Consider the following 17,762-nt stretch of genomic DNA (forward strand, 5'->3'; position numbering starts at 1 on the left):
TTGGACTAGTCCCCGAGCATGTGGGTTGTAAATATGTTTGCCTATTTATTCTGAAGGTCTTTTTTCTTATTTTTCTCTTTAAAGTCTTTATTACACGTTTACCTTTGGGTGTCACGACTAATCTCGTTGCATACATCATTTTACCACGTTAATAATAAACGACAATAAATAATATTCTATTCTATTCCGCCACTTGCATGTTGGAGATTCATATCATATTAAATGATATAAACCCATGAATAAACAAATTCGTTGACAATTTCGAATAATAAAAGGTCAAAGCCAATGTTTTAATGGAAAAAGGCAAAGACCAATCAGAGACAGGGGCGTTTGTATGACCAATCAAATACTGTGGTATTCACTGACGGACAAGATGTAACGCCCTGAATACGTATTCGAAAGTGCTGCATTTTAGTACATCGAAACTTACCAAACTAGTTTTCCTGATGTTAATTAAACCTTTAAATAATTTACATTTTTTTTTCAAAATAACTGTAAGACTAACTTTTCTTTACTATTTCAGTATTTTATGCGGGATTCTCGTTTGACGAACCTTCATTTTGTATTAACTGCTAAATTGCCTACACTAGTAAGTGTACTTGAACGTCGCAGTGCTCTTCCAGCTGGTTGCGGTGATATTGTGAGGTCAATCGTCTTCAAATCACATTTGAACAGGTAAAGTCTGTCTTAATGGCGTTTTTTTAATTTTAAATTTATATTCATATCATAAAGTGACGAATGTCGTGTGTTCCCCTCTTGACCCTCGCTGTTGTGCTAACTCGACGTTAGCTAAGCCAGCTAACAGTCAAATGACTGATAACCGTGAGGGCACCGATTAATGGCGGAATTCAGGAAAGACGCCTTAATAGTTATTTTGCCAACTCCGTGATTCATTTAATGGCGCATATGTGTACTCATCAGAATTGTTGCCTTTTCGGGTGAAAAAGCCCGCTGCGGATTTGACTGAACTATCCTATCGTGGCTGCCCAAGCCACGATAGGATTGACGGCTCTCCTCCACAGCGATTAATTGTAATTTAAATGGGATTTGCTGTTCAGTTATTTACATAAAAAGCAAGCCTACACGTGTTACACGTACACGATACACTACGTAAACTATATAACGTCATGTCAATCAACCTGTCCGTTTTTGTGTGTGTGTTCATTTAGCAGGGAGATTTTTTTTTCTACGAGTTCATTGTTGCATGGGCGTAACCAGCTCATTTTGGGTGGTGCTCAAGCACCCCCTTATTGAACCAAATCGCCCCCAAAACTTTACATTTTCAAAACTCTCCTCCTTAATAAAGGTCAGGCTGGGCTCAACTATAATGAAAAACGCTAGATCAAAAAGAAATGGTTGAATACAATGCATCATTGTCTAATAAGTTTTAAGTTTCATCTGTATGTTAGTGTGTACTCTTTTATAAATAAATGAGTAAAAAACCGGGCATGCCGTAGGAACAGTGTTTGTGATAACCACAAAAAGTAATGTGAGGTTCACAAATGGGAAGTCATACTCCTGAACAGTGTTGAATGGTACTAAATCACTTTAAGTAAAATGAAAATGTAAAAAAAGATTTATTTTTTTTACCAGTCAGCCACTCTGGGTGCTCAGCATCCGCAAAGCTCTGAATCTGAAATCGCCGCTGGTTGATAGAAACGAAGACATTTTGAACAAACAGGAAACTCATGACATCCCTTCACCACCCGCTAAAAAATGTTTATTATAGCCGGAAACCATTCATTCTTAGTTGTAAACAAACTTTATTCATTAAAATAAATTTTTAAAAAATCTATTGCTGTTTAAAAAAGCAAAAATACATAAACTGTTATATAAAGGTGCATTTTTTTTAACCTCAGTTTTATTGCCTTCTTTACCATTTTCCATACAACAGTAAAATAAAATCCCACGACATACAAACTCTAGGCAGTCCGGCAAAAAAAGCAGGTCAACATCTTATATGTGAAAGAAATAAAAAACAGTCTACATAACTAGGAGTGTGGTGATATGTATTACTATTACAGAGATATTACAGATTCTGGTCGGAAATGAAGCGTTAACAAAGCCATCACTTATTTTCTGCATTCAACACGTTTTCCCGACTATTTTGGCATGAGTCCAGTCTTTAGTATTTTGAAAACAGTCATGAGTCCAGTGTTTAGTGTTATGAAAGCAGAAATTCATTTCTCAACTATTCATCGGTCAAGAAATTTGCATTTATTTTTCATATTGTGATCCTCAACTAGACAGGGCTGAATTATGGTCGGCCCTCTTGCTGCTACGGGTACCCAAAAACGTCAGGAAAAGCTGGGCAAAAATATTTAAAAAAAAATGCTGAGGTTTGTTTACGCTGAGTCTCCGTCAAAGAACGGTGGTGAGGTTTGGTTACCTTAAGTAAGAAGTAAGTTAGGGCCTAAGAAATCCAACACGACCCTGGCCCGCATATATTAAAGCCCAAACCAGCCTGCCAAGCCTGACCAATCAATTTGATTTGAGGGAGGGAGCCCGAACAAAACGCGCCTTTACATATTTTATTTGTGAGGGCTGGGCTTCCCTCTCGCTGACTTTTTAAAAAAATTGTCCACGTGTCGCGAAGGATCCACATGATTGATTTAGTCCCCTGTTGCGCTCTGGCTTAAGATCTTACCCCTACTCTTAAGTGTTCGTAGTTTCTATTTGTGCTTTCTGGCACTAGTTTTCGGTTGCACTAAAACAGTGTTTTTCAACCAGTGTGCCGGGGCACACTAGTGTGCCGTGAGACCTTGTCCAGTGTGCTGCTGGAATTTGCCCAATTTTATCTTTCCAAAGAATCAGGGCATCATTCAGTATTTTTGCTTTCCTCGGACAAGGAACTGTAATAGTCATCCATATCAGTAGGCTGCAGTAGATTTTTATATACTTTTTAGCTTCTAATTATCTGCTCATGAGGTAGCACACTACATTCAATAACTTAAGTTGTCTAACAAAGCGGTTTAAGATTGCCCTGTAAAAAAAAACAAAGCACATATTTCTATTTTATTTTAAGTATTATTTTCTTCTTTTTATATACTAATTATCTGCTTATGCGGTAGTACAGTGAAATATTTGACATAACTTAATTTTCAAACATTTTCGACGGACGGTGTGCCTCAGAACGTTTTTATAAATAAAAGTGTGCCTTGGTTCAAAAAGGGTTAAAAAAAACACTGCACTAGACAATACAGCAACATCTAGTGGTCAAATAATACACACTGTCCCTTTGACCAATATATATCGTTTGTTTAAATTGAGGGGTGGAAATGTCCAATAAAAATGGCTCAGAACGTTAGCAGTATCCCTGAAAGGATGTCTGTGATTTTGAATGTTCCACATTACAATAATCCAATCATTACCTTGTACATGTTTGGCCTATTTATCTTGACATTGTTTTATCTCTTATAAGTCTGTATTACGTTTTTTATCTTGAATTTTGTTGCAAGCAATAAGTTGTTATTAATGGCAATAAAGACAATTATGATTCTATTATGTTCTTAAACCAATTTTTTCTGTTGCAAAGGTAGCCAACATGTCCGGCGATCTGCCCCTAAACATCAACATCAAAGAACCGCGATGGGACCAGGGAACGTTCCTGGGCCGTGCCAAGCACTTCTTCATGGTCACTGACCCCAGGAACGTCCTGCTATCAGGGGAGACGTTGGAAGAGGCCCGTGTGATCGTGAACAACTACAGGTGGGAGGCTTTCTTTGTTTTGGAAACGGGACATTGCTGAAGAAGAAGCCATAGTTTATATTTTCACTTCGCTAACTTGCACTTCATGGCATATTTTGAGAATTAACTCAGATTTATTATTGTCAATATTAATAAATATGTTTGTTTATAATATACAGCGGTACCTCTTAATATGAGCACGTCATGAATTTCCATGTACAAGTTTTATTTGGAAGAAACATCTTGCTCTAGATACTACAGACAATCCAGTTCACAAGCAAGTCCCAGAGGCTACCACTCATGGCTCGTGACTACTCACTGCCACCATCAGCTTGTTCAAGTTTGCGCTTGTAAACTAATACAGGCAAAAATAGTGTGCTGTAAATATTTTTGGTGTGTACATTCACTTAGTTACAGTAACTTTAATTTCAAGTGTACAGTAAGTGCTTACATATCATCAAGTCTCTCGATCTCATACCTGTCAACCTCAGCCAATGGCTCCCCGTATTAATGTCGCAATTCTCCTTATTAAGCGATAATATAAATACATACTTATAAATACAACACGGCACGTATTTACTCCTAGCAAGAGACTATATAGTATACTGCGACAATATTAGACAAGATCGGACTTTAAAAAATGTACACAATTTGAAACATTAAAATTACACAAGACGGGGAAAACGAGCATTGGTAATTTTGCGCACACACATTCATTACTGCCTCTTCCTCCGTGGTAAGCGCTCATAATACTTGCATTTTATTTCATTAATATATCATTTATTTTGTTGTATTTTTTTATGTTTGATTACTATTTGAATACGGTTTTAGTGATCAGGAACATCTGTTTTATAGCTACTTAGATTTCACTTGGATACTTTTGGGACGACAGGAACAGACCAATTTTTTAATGATTTCTTATGAGAAAAAATCAGTCATTACACAAGCAATTCAAGCTACGAGCACGATCCTGCAACAAAGTTTGTGAGATGAGGTATCACTGTGATGTACATTTAATTTGCGTTGCTCACGTTGTACTGGGTTGGCGGACATTTAAAAAGTGAAAAGGAGCCCCAAAAGAAAAAAACAAAGTGGTTATTTCCCTCCAGGACTGGAGTAGTGGCGCCCGGCCTGACGGAGGACCAGCTGTGGCGGGCCAAGTACGTGTACGACTCAGCCTTTCATCCAGACACAGGCGAGAAGATGTTTGTGATCGGCCGGATGTCCGCTCAGGTGCCCATGAACATGTCCATCACTGGCTGCATGCTCACCTTCTACAGGTACCGCCATCTCTTGGTTCTCATCTGTTAATTGGGCAAAATGCTAAATACCTAAACGTCTATTTCCGATGAGCACAGTGAGTGTGCCTCAGAGGGACTGAAGTAGAACTTTTATCCCTGTTTAGAATGAAAATCCTATTAAAAGGCCTAAAACAATTGATGTCTTAATTAAAGTTGCCCTTATTTGAATGTGTCCAGTGCTTCATTTTTCTTGCTCAATTCAACATTGATGTCAACTTAGCTTATTCGTAAGCATTTGTTGGTTGCCTACAGGACCACACCGGCAGTGGTGTTCTGGCAGTGGGTTAATCAGTCCTTCAATGCAGTGGTTAACTACACCAACCGGAGTGGAGATGCTCCCATCACTGTCAAGTAAGGACAACCTCTCGCTTTTCTATTAATTAGGGTTGAGCATAATCTTATTTATAAAATGAAAGCATGTATTATCGATGACCTGTTTAATTTATTCCTCTAAAACTGACACGTCGAACTCAACCCCAAAAAGGCGGCATGTTTAAGAGCAATAACATCTTGGCGGCAATGGCATCGAGTATCAAACATGTTTTGTAATGTTTGCGCTCAGTTGCCAAATTCCTCAAGCCTGCGGGGCACAGAACAAAACCGCGGGCTGCCCTTGTCCACGGCGCATGAGCTCCAAATACTTACCACTGCGGTGACGTCTGAAAACATTTACGGCACCTTTCTAGAGGAGAAAATAGTCGATTTTGGAAAATATTATTCATACGATACATAGCAGGAGAAAAATTATGATTTTTTTTTTTTTTTCGTTAAGCTATTTTTTTGAAATGTCAGGCAGAAGAAAACACTTTTGCATTTGATTGTTTTTTTTAAATGCACATTGTCAAAAGTAAAAGGGGCGTTCTTCATTACTTTGCTTTAACAAAAGTGTTTCATTGATGAAATTGTCTAATAAAAAACAAGTATAAAATAAGAATGCATGGATACATGTTAAAAAATATGATATGGTATATTTTGGCCCATGCATTGCCGAGGTATGGAATCGAGACGCCCAATCGGGAGATAGAAAACAAATGAATTGATTATTTTTTTTTCCTTCTGGCCCTGCCCGCTCGTCCAAACGTTTGAACTGGATGCGGCCTGTGACTCCAAAAGTTTGCCCACCCCTGGTTTAAATGAATGTGTCAGGTGGGGTTTATTGTTTAAAATAGATTACATTGCCTAGTCATCCAGGCTGACGTGTTCAAATTGTAATCTTGGCTGCCTCACATGCAATTCAAATATTATGACACCCTTTGTAACGCGTTAGTCCCAATACTGATGATGTACACATGTTCAGTCAGCTTGGTGCAGCCTACGTGAGTGCTACCACCGGGGCCGTCGTCACTGCCCTGGGCCTCAAATCTCTGGCCACGGTAACGTCCCGTCAAAACCCCTTTTTGTTCATTGGAACAATGATTTTCTGGTATGTTAATTGTGTTGTACCTTCTCCTTAGCGCCTCCCGCCCATCGTCAGCCGCTTTGTGCCTTTCGCTGCTGTTGCTGCCGCCAATTGTATCAACATTCCCTTTATGAGGCAGAGGTGAGAGAACACTCACCACAGCTCGGATTGTGTATCTGTGTTTTCCTACAGCGAAGCTTATAACTAACGCAAGAACGAGCACCTTGATCACGCGAGGTTTTGCTCAGCAATCTTAGGATATTTTGAAAAAGGAACACCTGCACATAGCCGTGTGGTGCTCTCTTCATTTTGCTGACCAGATTGGAGGATTTTATTTTCTCATTGTAGTGGGAATGTTTATCTTCAGTACGTTGAGTTGCAACTGGTTGCCTGAAAATTGCTATGCAAACAAATATTGATCCGATCTGATGTGTCAAAATGAAGGCCCGCAGGCCAGGTGTGTCCCATAAGGTTTTCACGGCCCCTGAGAGGATCTTGATTTGTACCAACTGTATCATACACCAGGATGTTTTTTTAACTTAAGTATTTTTGCTTGACAGATTTTTGCACTACAGTTTACTGTATTTTAATCCAATGCAATTAAAAAAAGAAATCAGTTGAGTAAATTATAGAAAATTGCTGCTTGAAGTCAATGTTGCCCACTTTTGCCAAGATATAAATTGTAGGCTGCTAATATGCCTAAATAACACCACTTTCTTTCATTTGATATTCATGTTGTTGGGGATTTTTTTCTCAAGGAAGTTCGTCTTGTGCCTGTGGAAAATTCAAGAATACTGACAGAAAATAATTCTTTATTTATGAGATCATATTGGAATATATATGTTCGCTTTTCAATAGGTTCAAATGGGATCACTAGATTGTATGCTAGGGATGGGCCATACTTGGAATTTTGGTATCGATCCAATCTAATTAATTACATGGTAGTATTGACGGATTGCTCGGAAATGTCGTGATTGTTGAATAAATTTTGGTTGCAGCTTGTTGCTCTTTGCAGGGTGAGCTTTTTTTCATCTGTTTGTGTAAATTTGTGGTATTGCCACAGTAGCTGACCACTTTAAAAAGTCTACAAAGTACTGTGTTTCCTGTTTGCCTCATTCATTTTTATTCTAGTGGGGGTGGGAAGATCGATTTGGCTACTCTTCCATGCTCCCGTTCTGTCTCCTATGCCTGGCAAGTAATACTCAGCATGCCAGCCAGTGGCCAGGTTGGAGAAAGGTGCTAATAGATTGCCTGTCAGTCCCCACTCAGGTATATACTTAAAGAGCACAGGACGCTTGACGAGAGATAGGAGTGCGTTATCTGCGTAGATAAGCAGCTCTTTGAGGAAATTGGTTGAGGAGCACAGTTTTGATCCTGGGACAAAAGTATTGATCCGATCCTAGTACTTGCTTAATATTAATGATATTTGAATCGATCCGCCCGTTCGTACTATATGCGTCATTTTCAAAATGCTAAACACAGGGTTCCTGCAGATCCTTGAAAAGTCTTGAAAGGCATTCAATTCATTATTACAAGAAAGGTCTTAATCGGCATTAATATTTCTCAAATCCAATTTTCGAAAGTCTTAAAAATGTGAACACATTAATAAGATATATATTTGTTTGAACTGAAAAGATTAAGTTAGAATTTTTAATGTTTATTATTTCACCGATTTACTTTCGTGGCAACATGGAGTGACCACAATTACAGAACTATTAAACAAAATGGTGATGTGGTTTCAGTCGGGCCTTTCAGAGCAGATGCATGTATTAGATCTACCCACAATACACACAGCAACTTCGAATAGATTCGTTTACTTTAGACCATGCCCGGGTCAATTTATTTAGAAGATGAAAGTTTTTCTCCGTGGCTAAGAACTGTGCCAGGTAATGTGTACGAGGCACAATGTATTGTTTGCAAGAAAAAAATGTTTTTGATGTTGTTTCAATCATGCTTTATTTGTAAGTTTGGTCTATTTTTTTAATTTCAAAAGACATTCAAAATAGTCTTGAATTTAACCTGCTTTAAGCTGTAGGAACCCTGCAACATCCCAACAGTCCTTGAAGCCTTTTAGTTATTTATTTTGCCCCGTCCATTTGACTTTGAGACCCTTTTCCATACAGGGAGTTGAAGTACGGCATTCCAGTGACAGACGAGAACGGGAAAAAGCTAGGAGAGTCCGCCAATGCGGCGCAGCAGGCCATTATGCAAGTGGTGGTTTCCAGGATCGGCATGGCAGTGCCAGCTATGGGTAATGCTTTCTCTCATTTCAGTCAAAATTGGTGCGTGAGGGTTTGTTCTAGCATGATATGATTGGAGTAGCCATAAAAATTGAGAATTGGTGCCTGTGTGTTGACGAAGGTTAACATATTCCATCCCAATGATCATATTTACTGAATAGGATAATGGTTTAATCGGAGTGACCTTGAAGGGACATTGTTTATAATTTAACGCTTCCTGGTGTTAAAAAAAGATTAATTAAAAAACAATTTAATATTTTCTCGGCAAATACAGTATACATGAACTATCGAACTTTTGATTTTTTTTTAAAACCCATAGGTCAAGAAACACTTTATTTTTTCCTTAAAACGATCTCAAACAATTTTCTCCCTATTTAAAAAGCAAAATGTGTGAACTTTGCACAAAAATCTCTGGTTTTTGTCAATAATTTCCCTTATATTTTCTTCAACATGGGCTTTAGAGCAAAACATGTGAAAACCCATTGCTTATACAACTCCAAAGGATGTCATGTTGAACAAAACAACCCAAATGCGGTATCATTTCTTACAGCAACGCAAAAAGTTGGCAGGTTGGGTCGGAATTTCATACAAAACAAAGGAACTACGTTCACCAATTATCAATGGTCCGTGTTTGAACTCATTTGAGTAATTTTTGACCCTGTGCAATTACATACCTGTCAACTAGTATATTTCCCCCCTAATTTATACGTTTGTTTGATCCTCTCAATTGTGTACTGCATATAAAACCTTTAAAAAAATTGTTTTTCTTTGAATTGATCTCGCCTTGCCCATTTTGGCTCCAAACCGGATCGTCTCTGGTAGCAGACGACAATGTCAATGATTGCTAATATTGAGGCGGTACACTTGAAAATTGTATCCTCGATCAAGCATTTATCTTTAACTACTGTATTATCCAAACTATAAAACGCACCTAAAAAACACCAAATCGAAAGTCAAGTCATGTTTATTTGTATAGCCCTTTATCACAAAGAGTCTCAAAGGGCTGCACAGACTATTATTACACCATCCCCTGATCTAAAACCTACATGAGGGCAAAGAAAAACTCAAGTGCACCTTATAATCTGGTGCTCCTTATATACCGCGGAATACTGATGGGTAAAATTGGATATGCATACAGTATTTATTCATGTGTAACTAGACGAGTTTTTACGGTATACTACCGTGTTCAATAGAATTTCATCGCTTACTTAAATCGCAAAACATCGTTTGCCTCGGGAATTGAAACCAGGTTGCGGCAGTAAGAGCACCACAACTCTTCCACTAGACCACCATTTTCACACAGTGCCAGAAAGAAATGTTAGAGAATGGAGAAAAATGAGTGTTGTCCTGAGAGATATAAATAACTGCATAGTCCAATTCATTGTCAGATGAACCAAAGTTGTTTTCCCTCATCGTGGTTTTTTGTTTTTGTTTGCGTTTATTCACACCTTTCAGCTTTGTTTTCTCCATTCTATGACATTATTTTCTAGCACCGTGTGCAAAAGGGGTGTGGTCATGAAATAAAATCGAATGCCTTTTCGAACGTCAACTGTACCACTACCTGATCTAGTAGTTAGGTTTCGGCGCTCTCACTGCACCAGGTTCGATTCCTGTTAAATGCCATGTTTTGTAATTTTGGTCACTGACATTTTTTGACTAATGATTGCACTCATTTATACCATCGCAACGGTTACAATTGAATGAATACAGTGGCTGTTAACATAGTTTCGATTTCGTGCACTTTATTGCGCCTTATAGAAAAAAATACGACTATTGCGGGTGCGGAATATACAGTAAATTGTGACAGTTTCTGTTAGAATACAATAGATGAAGTCTGCAATATCATTCTCTGCTATGTATAATAGGAAACCCAAAATGTGTTACAAGTGGGTAAAGAACTCAGAAAGATGATGAAAGAATTGTATGTTTTGTTCATTTGGTGATTAAATGACACTTGCTTTCACTAGTTATCTTCGTTCAGCATAGTCTGTCTTGCTGTGAGTTAATAGGTGCTGCATTGTTTTTGAAAGATTTATCACTTACAAAGGGGAATTACAATTACCAAAGAGGGGAGCAATTGGCCTGGGATTGTCAGCTATGCAATTAGCACACATTGTATAATTAGCGCAAACCTAGCATTCAATCAGTGTGACCGAAGTTTGACTTGAGGTTAAATGTTGTGTGGCCGCACCCTTCCAGCTATTCCTCCAGTCATCATGAACGCGCTGGAGAAGAGAGCTTTTATGAAGGTAAGTCTTTCAACGTTTGCTTCAAAAAGGAGTCCTTCCACATTCCGACCTAAAACATTTCTGTCGCCGCCCCTGCAGCGCTTTCCAATTCTAAATGCTCCGATCCAGGTGGGGCTAGTCGGCCTGTGGTAAGTCAATGGCCCGATAAGGTAACCTTCGAGGTTTTGGAAATCACGGTCTTACGATGAACCCCTGCCCTTCTTTTTTGATTCTAGCCTGGTGTTTGCCACCCCTCTTTGCTGCGCCCTGTTCCCACAGAAAAGGTAACATGCCCCCACAAAAAGAAGGTAAAGAATGCATTTTTTGGCTTCCACACCCTTTTTGACTCGTTTGCAGTTCGATGAAAGTGAGCGGGCTGGAGGCGGAGCTTCAGGACAGGATACGAGAGAGCAACCCGGGTACTACCGTGGTCTACTTCAACAAAGGCCTGTAGAAGCTTCACATGCACAACACACGTGGGTCCAGAGTCAGCTTATTTATGCATATTGGTTGTGTCGCTGTTGTTTTTGGACCTACTGCAGAGTCGAGCACACACTGCAACGTTTTTGTGTGGATGAATTGAATCCGTTACTGATGTATTTAGTCATGAATTTGAATGTAACATTGGTGTGTCCTCTTGTATCATGATTCCTATTACTAGTCTAATACTTTTTGTTTTCGTCTTTCTTCCTGATGAAGTTGTGCGAGATATAACGAAGCGGAACACGTAATATCGTTACAGCAAGATTCAAAAACTGAAATTGAATTCCATCAGGAACAATTTACAATATTCTAGTACAAATATTTTCAGTTGGCTTTTTGCCAAACTACCGTCATTTTGGGACTCCAAGATGTTTTTAAAGCGCTCTATCAAGCCTAAATGTGGCACAACACTTTTCAAGTGGCCAGTGAGACGATGCTGAGAAGCACAGGAGATAAATAAACAGTATCGTGTCAAACAAGGTCTACCGAATGTCACAAAAGCCATACGCCACTCGCAAAGCAACCACTGTAGCCTTGTTTGCCGACTACCGTTAATCAAGCACATAACATTGAGGAAGCCCGTGTTATTTTCCTTAAAATTATATTTATGGTTGCACTTTTGAGGCAAGAAAAGAAATACAAAATTAAACGAAATAACCTGGGAGTTTTTGCTGAAGGTTAAGTTCCTTTTTATAATATCAAATCTAACAGCTAAGTTCCCATATTCAGGTTAACATTTTCATCAAAAAATAAATTATTTAAAAGTGTGTGTATGCCATTTTGGTCACTTTCCAGACTTTGAGTTTCCCCAAGTTAAAAAAAAATATAGTGAAAGTGAAAACAAATGCTCAGTTAGTAAACACTACAAAAGATTGATACATTTTGGTGCAAAATATTGAGGGAAAAATAACATTCAATCATTTTTATAATGGAATCTCCCAAAATACCCCTGCAGATAAGGCAAACCTTTTTGTACCATTAATTTACTAGTTGGACCCCATGTGATTTTTCTACCCTTGTCCCCTGAACTAAAATGAGTCAGACATTTTGTACTCTCATAACCTGCATGTTGAAACTTGAGATATTTACATGGAAAGACGGTACAAAGAAAGCATTTTCAAAGTTTAATAACAACCACACGTATAAGAAAGGCACCGGAACGCAGCAGTAAAACAACTTCTTCTTCTATGGTGTATATTATTTGTCACTTGCATCTTCCTTGACACCACCTGTCTCACTCTACCTCGTGGGTCTCCAAAGTGATGCCCCCTAATGACAGTTGAGGTGCTGGCAGACCTTTTCTAAAAAATGATTTTTATTAGTTGAGTCTAATTAACCCTATTTTAATAATTAACCCGGTAACAACATAGCAATAAAAGTTATTTTAGAAATTTAAATAAATTCCACATCATGCGTTTCATGGACCAAAATAATCTTATTTTTAAACATTCATGTATCAAAAAACATTCATATTTTTGTTGATCTATGTTACAGGAAATACAACAATCTTCATTGTATGGATTTTTAAAAAGTGAATGAGCAAAAAGTGTGCAGCTTTGTTCAGCTTGCTATCTAGCTACCTTTTCAGCTTTGTAGCTAGCTATAATCCTATCGTTTTTAGCTATCTAGTTAGCTTTTTACATATTTTTGCACGCTTTCTAGCCAACGTTATTTTAGTTATCAAGGTAAATTTTGGCCTGCGGTCTAGCAATTTAGCTGGCTTTGTCCTTTTAGCTATTAGCTCCCTTTTAGTTATTTACCTATTAACCTTTAATAACTATCAAGCTACCTTTTTAGCTACTTGGCAAGCCAGGGAGCTGCTGGAAATGTGAATTTCCCTTCGGGGATGAACAAAGTATCTATCTATCTATCTATCTAGCTTAATTGCCATTTTAGAAATTTATATCAAAATGGGTGCCCTTTGCGCTAAGTCTGCTCGCGCATTCCTGGCGGCCGTTAGAAAAAATGCAGTCAGCTATACTGTAGTTATTATTGTCAGACATGTGGTTTATCTAATGCAGACTGAAGCACCTTTTCTTTGATGTAAAATCAATACTCTTCCACAATTTCCTTTGGACCAGAACAGCGCACCGAAAAATTAACAAAGAATTGAAATCTCATTTTTCGTGGATAGAGTATAGAGAAGTGGCGCATTGCTGCCACCTTGTGGCTTTCATTGATAAACCATTTTTGTGGCAAGTGACATCCCCAGCAAATAACTGGATAGATTTACTCCACAGAATAAACATATTTTGCGTACTTTGAGGGGTATCGTGTGTTATTTGGAGCCTTCTATTGGTTAAAAAAAAAAAAAATACTTTAAATATAAATTGTAGATATGATTTATGAGCAAAAATACATAGTTTAGTATCTAACCATCTAAACATGAACTAATGAGACCAAGTAGGCACTTGTATATATATATTTTCATATATAAACCACTGGAGTATAAGACGCATGAAATGAAACCTACTGTAAGATCTAGGGTTCCTCAAAACATTCGCCGGAAAACTTAAAAATTCCGTAAAGCATAAAAAATCTCAAATGAAAGGATTAATTCATAACTGTATAAGCATTTAATGGTAATCATGCATTGCAATTTCAAATTTAGTTTTTAGATATCTTTAATACAACAGAACATATAGTAACTATGGTCTGGACATGTTTTTTTAAGACTCATGAGTGGAAACATTTGTATTTGACATAACATACTAAGCGGAAGCTGATGATTTTCTGCCATCTTGCTGCTAAGCGTGCCTAAAAACCTTGTGAAAAGCTGGGCAGAGAATCGGAAAAATGATTTGGTTTGGTCACATTTTTGTGGTGGAAGTTATAGCCCCAATGTGTATCATTCGACCACAAAATGGCACTGTGTAAGCGAAGGCCTGTGATACAGAGCACAGCATCCTGCTGGACAAACATGGCGCTGACTTAATAAGGGTAAAATAAATAGTTATTTCTCAACCAATGAGTTTTTAATAAAAATTAACATTGGTGCGACAGTTCATGTATTTTTGCCTATTCATACAAACAGTAGCCTAGATGGTAGTGTGCCCGCTTTGAGACTGGGAGGTCGCTGGTTCGCGCCTCGGCCGAGACATACCTAATTGGTATAATGGCGGCGCCCTCTGTTGGCTGCGGCTGCATCGGCTCGCTACAACGGGTCAGGTGTATCGACATTTCGTTCTGTGTACATTGTTACAAAGAATGGCAATACAAAGGAATTATTATTATTATTATTATTTTGTAGCACGAGGTGGGGGGCTCTAAATATAACACACTGTCCCTTCAAAATATGAGTTGTCTCAGAAAATAAGAATATTGTGATATTTATCTTCAGTAATGCTATTAAAACACATCTGTACTGCACAGCCTATTCTCAGTAATGTTTAAACAATGGACGACTTGCAATACTTCAGTTGATTTGTTGTGAATCTAAAACGGGGCCTGCGGGTCACGTGAGGCCCGCCAAATAATTTGCAAAAGGAACGACAATACATATAAGGGTGAACGAATAAGGAATACATTTGTTGTTTAATGTTTTGTTTTTACATGCATTGCCATGGTTTCGGATTCAAGACTATGTATCAGTAAATATAAGATTAAACCAACCTATTTTTTTCCTCCCGGCCTTGCCCATTTTGCCATTTTCTTTTAACCTAATGTGAGTCGTCACTCAATTTTGCCCATCCCTGATCTAGAATATATGATATATTTATCATCTTAATTGCAAAAAAACTTATCACACAAATTAATTTTCTGAGACAATGTTGTACGTAGGTGTGAAATGTTAACATTTCTAAAACGGAATATTCTTACGACGAATCTTGTAGTGAAAGCACCCACTTTGAAAACATCCAGGAAAAAAGGGAAAATGTTGGTCTTGTTGTATCCCCCCCTTTATTGTACTGTACTAACCTTTACAGAGCGTTTATAATTTTCCACACTACAGTGTTTCATCAAAAAGGTGCTGAAAAAAAAAGCAAAAAAACTCGTAGTAACCGCAGCAGCAATATAAATTGTAAGCTCAGTTAAATCTTAATTAGCTTTATATTTTAAATGTTGAATTCCGTTTAGATGTAACGAAGGAATATTGTCACTCGTCCTAGAATGACTGTGAAATTACAGTTCTGTCTTTGGAATGTGCTGGAATCCTTATAAATGAATAATGAGATGTTATAAGACGTGTTTTCCTTTATGCACCAGCTTATAAACATGACCTGTACCAAACGACTCCTCTTGATTCAGGGTTATAGTTATAGAGAACCTATTTATCTTATACTCCTGTTTTGTGCACTCGTGTATTTTACGCTGATACAAGAACTGCTATGTCCCACCACAATTTGTTTTGAAAGTTTTCCTTCTAACTTGGTCCGAATTGAATTTTCGATTGCCTCAGGAAGAAATACGTTTATTGCACGATGACATTATTTTCAACACTCAAGCTCGGTTAACACGTGTACATATATCACTAGTGTGTTTTATAAACTGAATCGTGGTTAATGAAGTTTTTACCTGTAGCCAGCAATATCGGATCACATCGTGAAGTATTAACAGGAACGGCAACCTTCATATGAAACAAACGCAGCTTTTTGTCCATGTGTCAACTCAGAACAAAACACTGGAGAATGATGTTAACAAGTGTGCGGTTATAAACTGTCATCTCCACAAGAACAACACTAGCTAGTGTTAACGACCACAGCACTTGCACATATTGCTGTTACAAATGTATCTCAAGGTGGTTAGAGTAGTCACCATAAATAAAGCTTTAAGTTGCTTTGCACTAGTCACTATTGCTTAAATACCGAGTATTTTAAAGAGTTAAACGGCTCATTTTGTGCATTTTTAAATGTTTTGTCACAGCTCAAGTAAATTGGAGCGATTCAGATTAAGATGTACCATATACTCAAAGTATAAATGTTGTATGACAATCCATGAATGTTTCTCTAACGTATTGCTGTCGGCAGCGGCGAAGCCTATTCCCAAATATTGTATTGTGTTGGCAAATATGCATTTCATTTCTTGCCGTGTATTTTACTCAGTGCTGCAATAAAAGAATGGGATCCAAATACGTTCCGGTTTCTGATTTCCACGTTTGTCCTTTTGTTCCAGGATGCTTGAGGACATTCAAAACAATATTGAATCAAAAGCATCCTGTCCACTTGTATGTTTTCCCCATATTTTATCATTTCAAATTATGTACGTCATAAAACAATTCTTGTGCAAAAGATTGCGTTTCAGCTTTAACCCGGATCGTCTCGGTCATGGAAATATGAACATTGCTGCGGTATGAACCCAGTCTTTTGACCACACGCATTTCAAAAGTACATTAGGTTAAGATCGCATTGATTTACAAAGTTCTGCTTTGCATTCCTGAGGGTCTTCAGCCATGTCAGAAAAGTACAGAGTATAGAGGGACAAAGGGAACTGATGCCACATATGTGTTGCAAATTAAACTGAATTGTAAGTTTCTGTTACAGAGTAAAACAATCCGTGGAACAAATAGTATGTGAAATGCTGAACAACTACGTATAATATGCAACACTACATTTATGGCAAGTGGGAAAAGATTTTGAAATGTTTTATTTGCTGAATAAATTCATCTTTTGCACAATTTATCTGTTTTTAATTATAAAAAATGTCTGATTTCGGTTAGTAAATAGGTTCTGTGTTGTGTTTGTAAGGTTTTTTATCGTTTTAGGGGAATTGCAATCAATAAGGGGAGCAATAGGCTGAGGTTGACAAGTATGCAAAGGTTTGCTAGCTTGATGCCAACACATGAAAAACTAGATTTGCATTGATGTTGTATAGCCCAGTGGCCAACAACCTTTGGCTCGAGCCATTTATATAGCTTTTTTTCATGAGTAAATATGGTTTAGAGATAAGAGAACCTACGTAATCACTAAATGCAGTTACACAAGGAACCGATTGTCACAAATGCTATGCCCAGACGTTACAGATTTCTCAAAGGGTTCGGTCCAGTATAGGTAAGACTCAATTTTCACTAGTTTACAGTCGAGGTGTCACACCCACAGACCCTATTTCGGCTGTAAATTGCTAAATCCTGGATATTGAAACTCACTAAGCATTCTATGTTCATTGAGCAATTTGGTGGGCGGAACAATACACAGGACAGGACGCGAACACTCCTCACCCAGCGCCATTGGTATCCTCGTTTGCAGTATTTTGTGACATTTTTACTAAAGAACTTTGCTCGCACCCAGTTTTGAAACCAAATTTAGGCCCAAAACGAGCACTAAAGTAACTGAGGGGGGGTATATTTACATTGATATGGGTAGTGTCTGAAAAAAACGTCTGCCCGAACGCCCGGGGCGTGCATCTTTTACGTCGGGTGCACAATTTACAAAACGTCTCCACCCGGCTGTTCGACAACTTTAAAAAATAAAAACCAAAAGATTTGTTT

At 38.0% G+C, this 17,762-nt stretch overlaps 1 protein-coding gene across 1 annotated transcript; it reads left to right on the forward strand.

The window, feature by feature from the left end:
* The first annotated feature begins 400 nt into the window (after positions 1-400).
* sfxn3 (sideroflexin 3) lies at positions 401-16,407 on the forward strand. The gene is made up of 11 exons (XM_088351970.1): positions 401-675; positions 3,536-3,708; positions 4,797-4,967; positions 5,241-5,339; positions 6,286-6,361; positions 6,443-6,528; positions 8,511-8,638; positions 10,827-10,876; positions 10,955-11,004; positions 11,092-11,139; positions 11,213-16,407. Exons 2-11 carry the CDS (start codon positions 3,545-3,547, stop codon positions 11,307-11,309), a joined length of 969 nt encoding a protein of 322 aa, XP_088208096.1. The 5' UTR covers positions 401-675; positions 3,536-3,544; the 3' UTR covers positions 11,310-16,407.
* Positions 16,408-17,762: the final 1,355 nt, after the last annotated feature.

The sequence above is a fragment of the Urocampus carinirostris genome, chromosome 13, assembly GCF_059441175.1.
Source record: "Urocampus carinirostris isolate Australia breed hairy pipefish chromosome 13, RoL_Ucar_1.0, whole genome shotgun sequence".
Taxonomy (NCBI): domain Eukaryota; kingdom Metazoa; phylum Chordata; class Actinopteri; order Syngnathiformes; family Syngnathidae; genus Urocampus; species Urocampus carinirostris.

Bases quoted from the DNA above. Each gene is read 5' to 3' on its own strand.
- sfxn3 (XM_088351970.1), top strand. From the start codon at position 3,545: ATGTCCGGCGATCTGCCCCTAAACATCAACATCAAAGAACCGCGATGG. The intron at 4,968-5,240 runs GTACCGCCATCT...GGTTGCCTACAG, and splicing joins TGCATGCTCACCTTCTACAG to GACCACACCGGCAGTGGTGT. The intron at 6,362-6,442 runs GTAACGTCCCGT...CCTTCTCCTTAG, and splicing joins GCCTCAAATCTCTGGCCACG to CGCCTCCCGCCCATCGTCAG.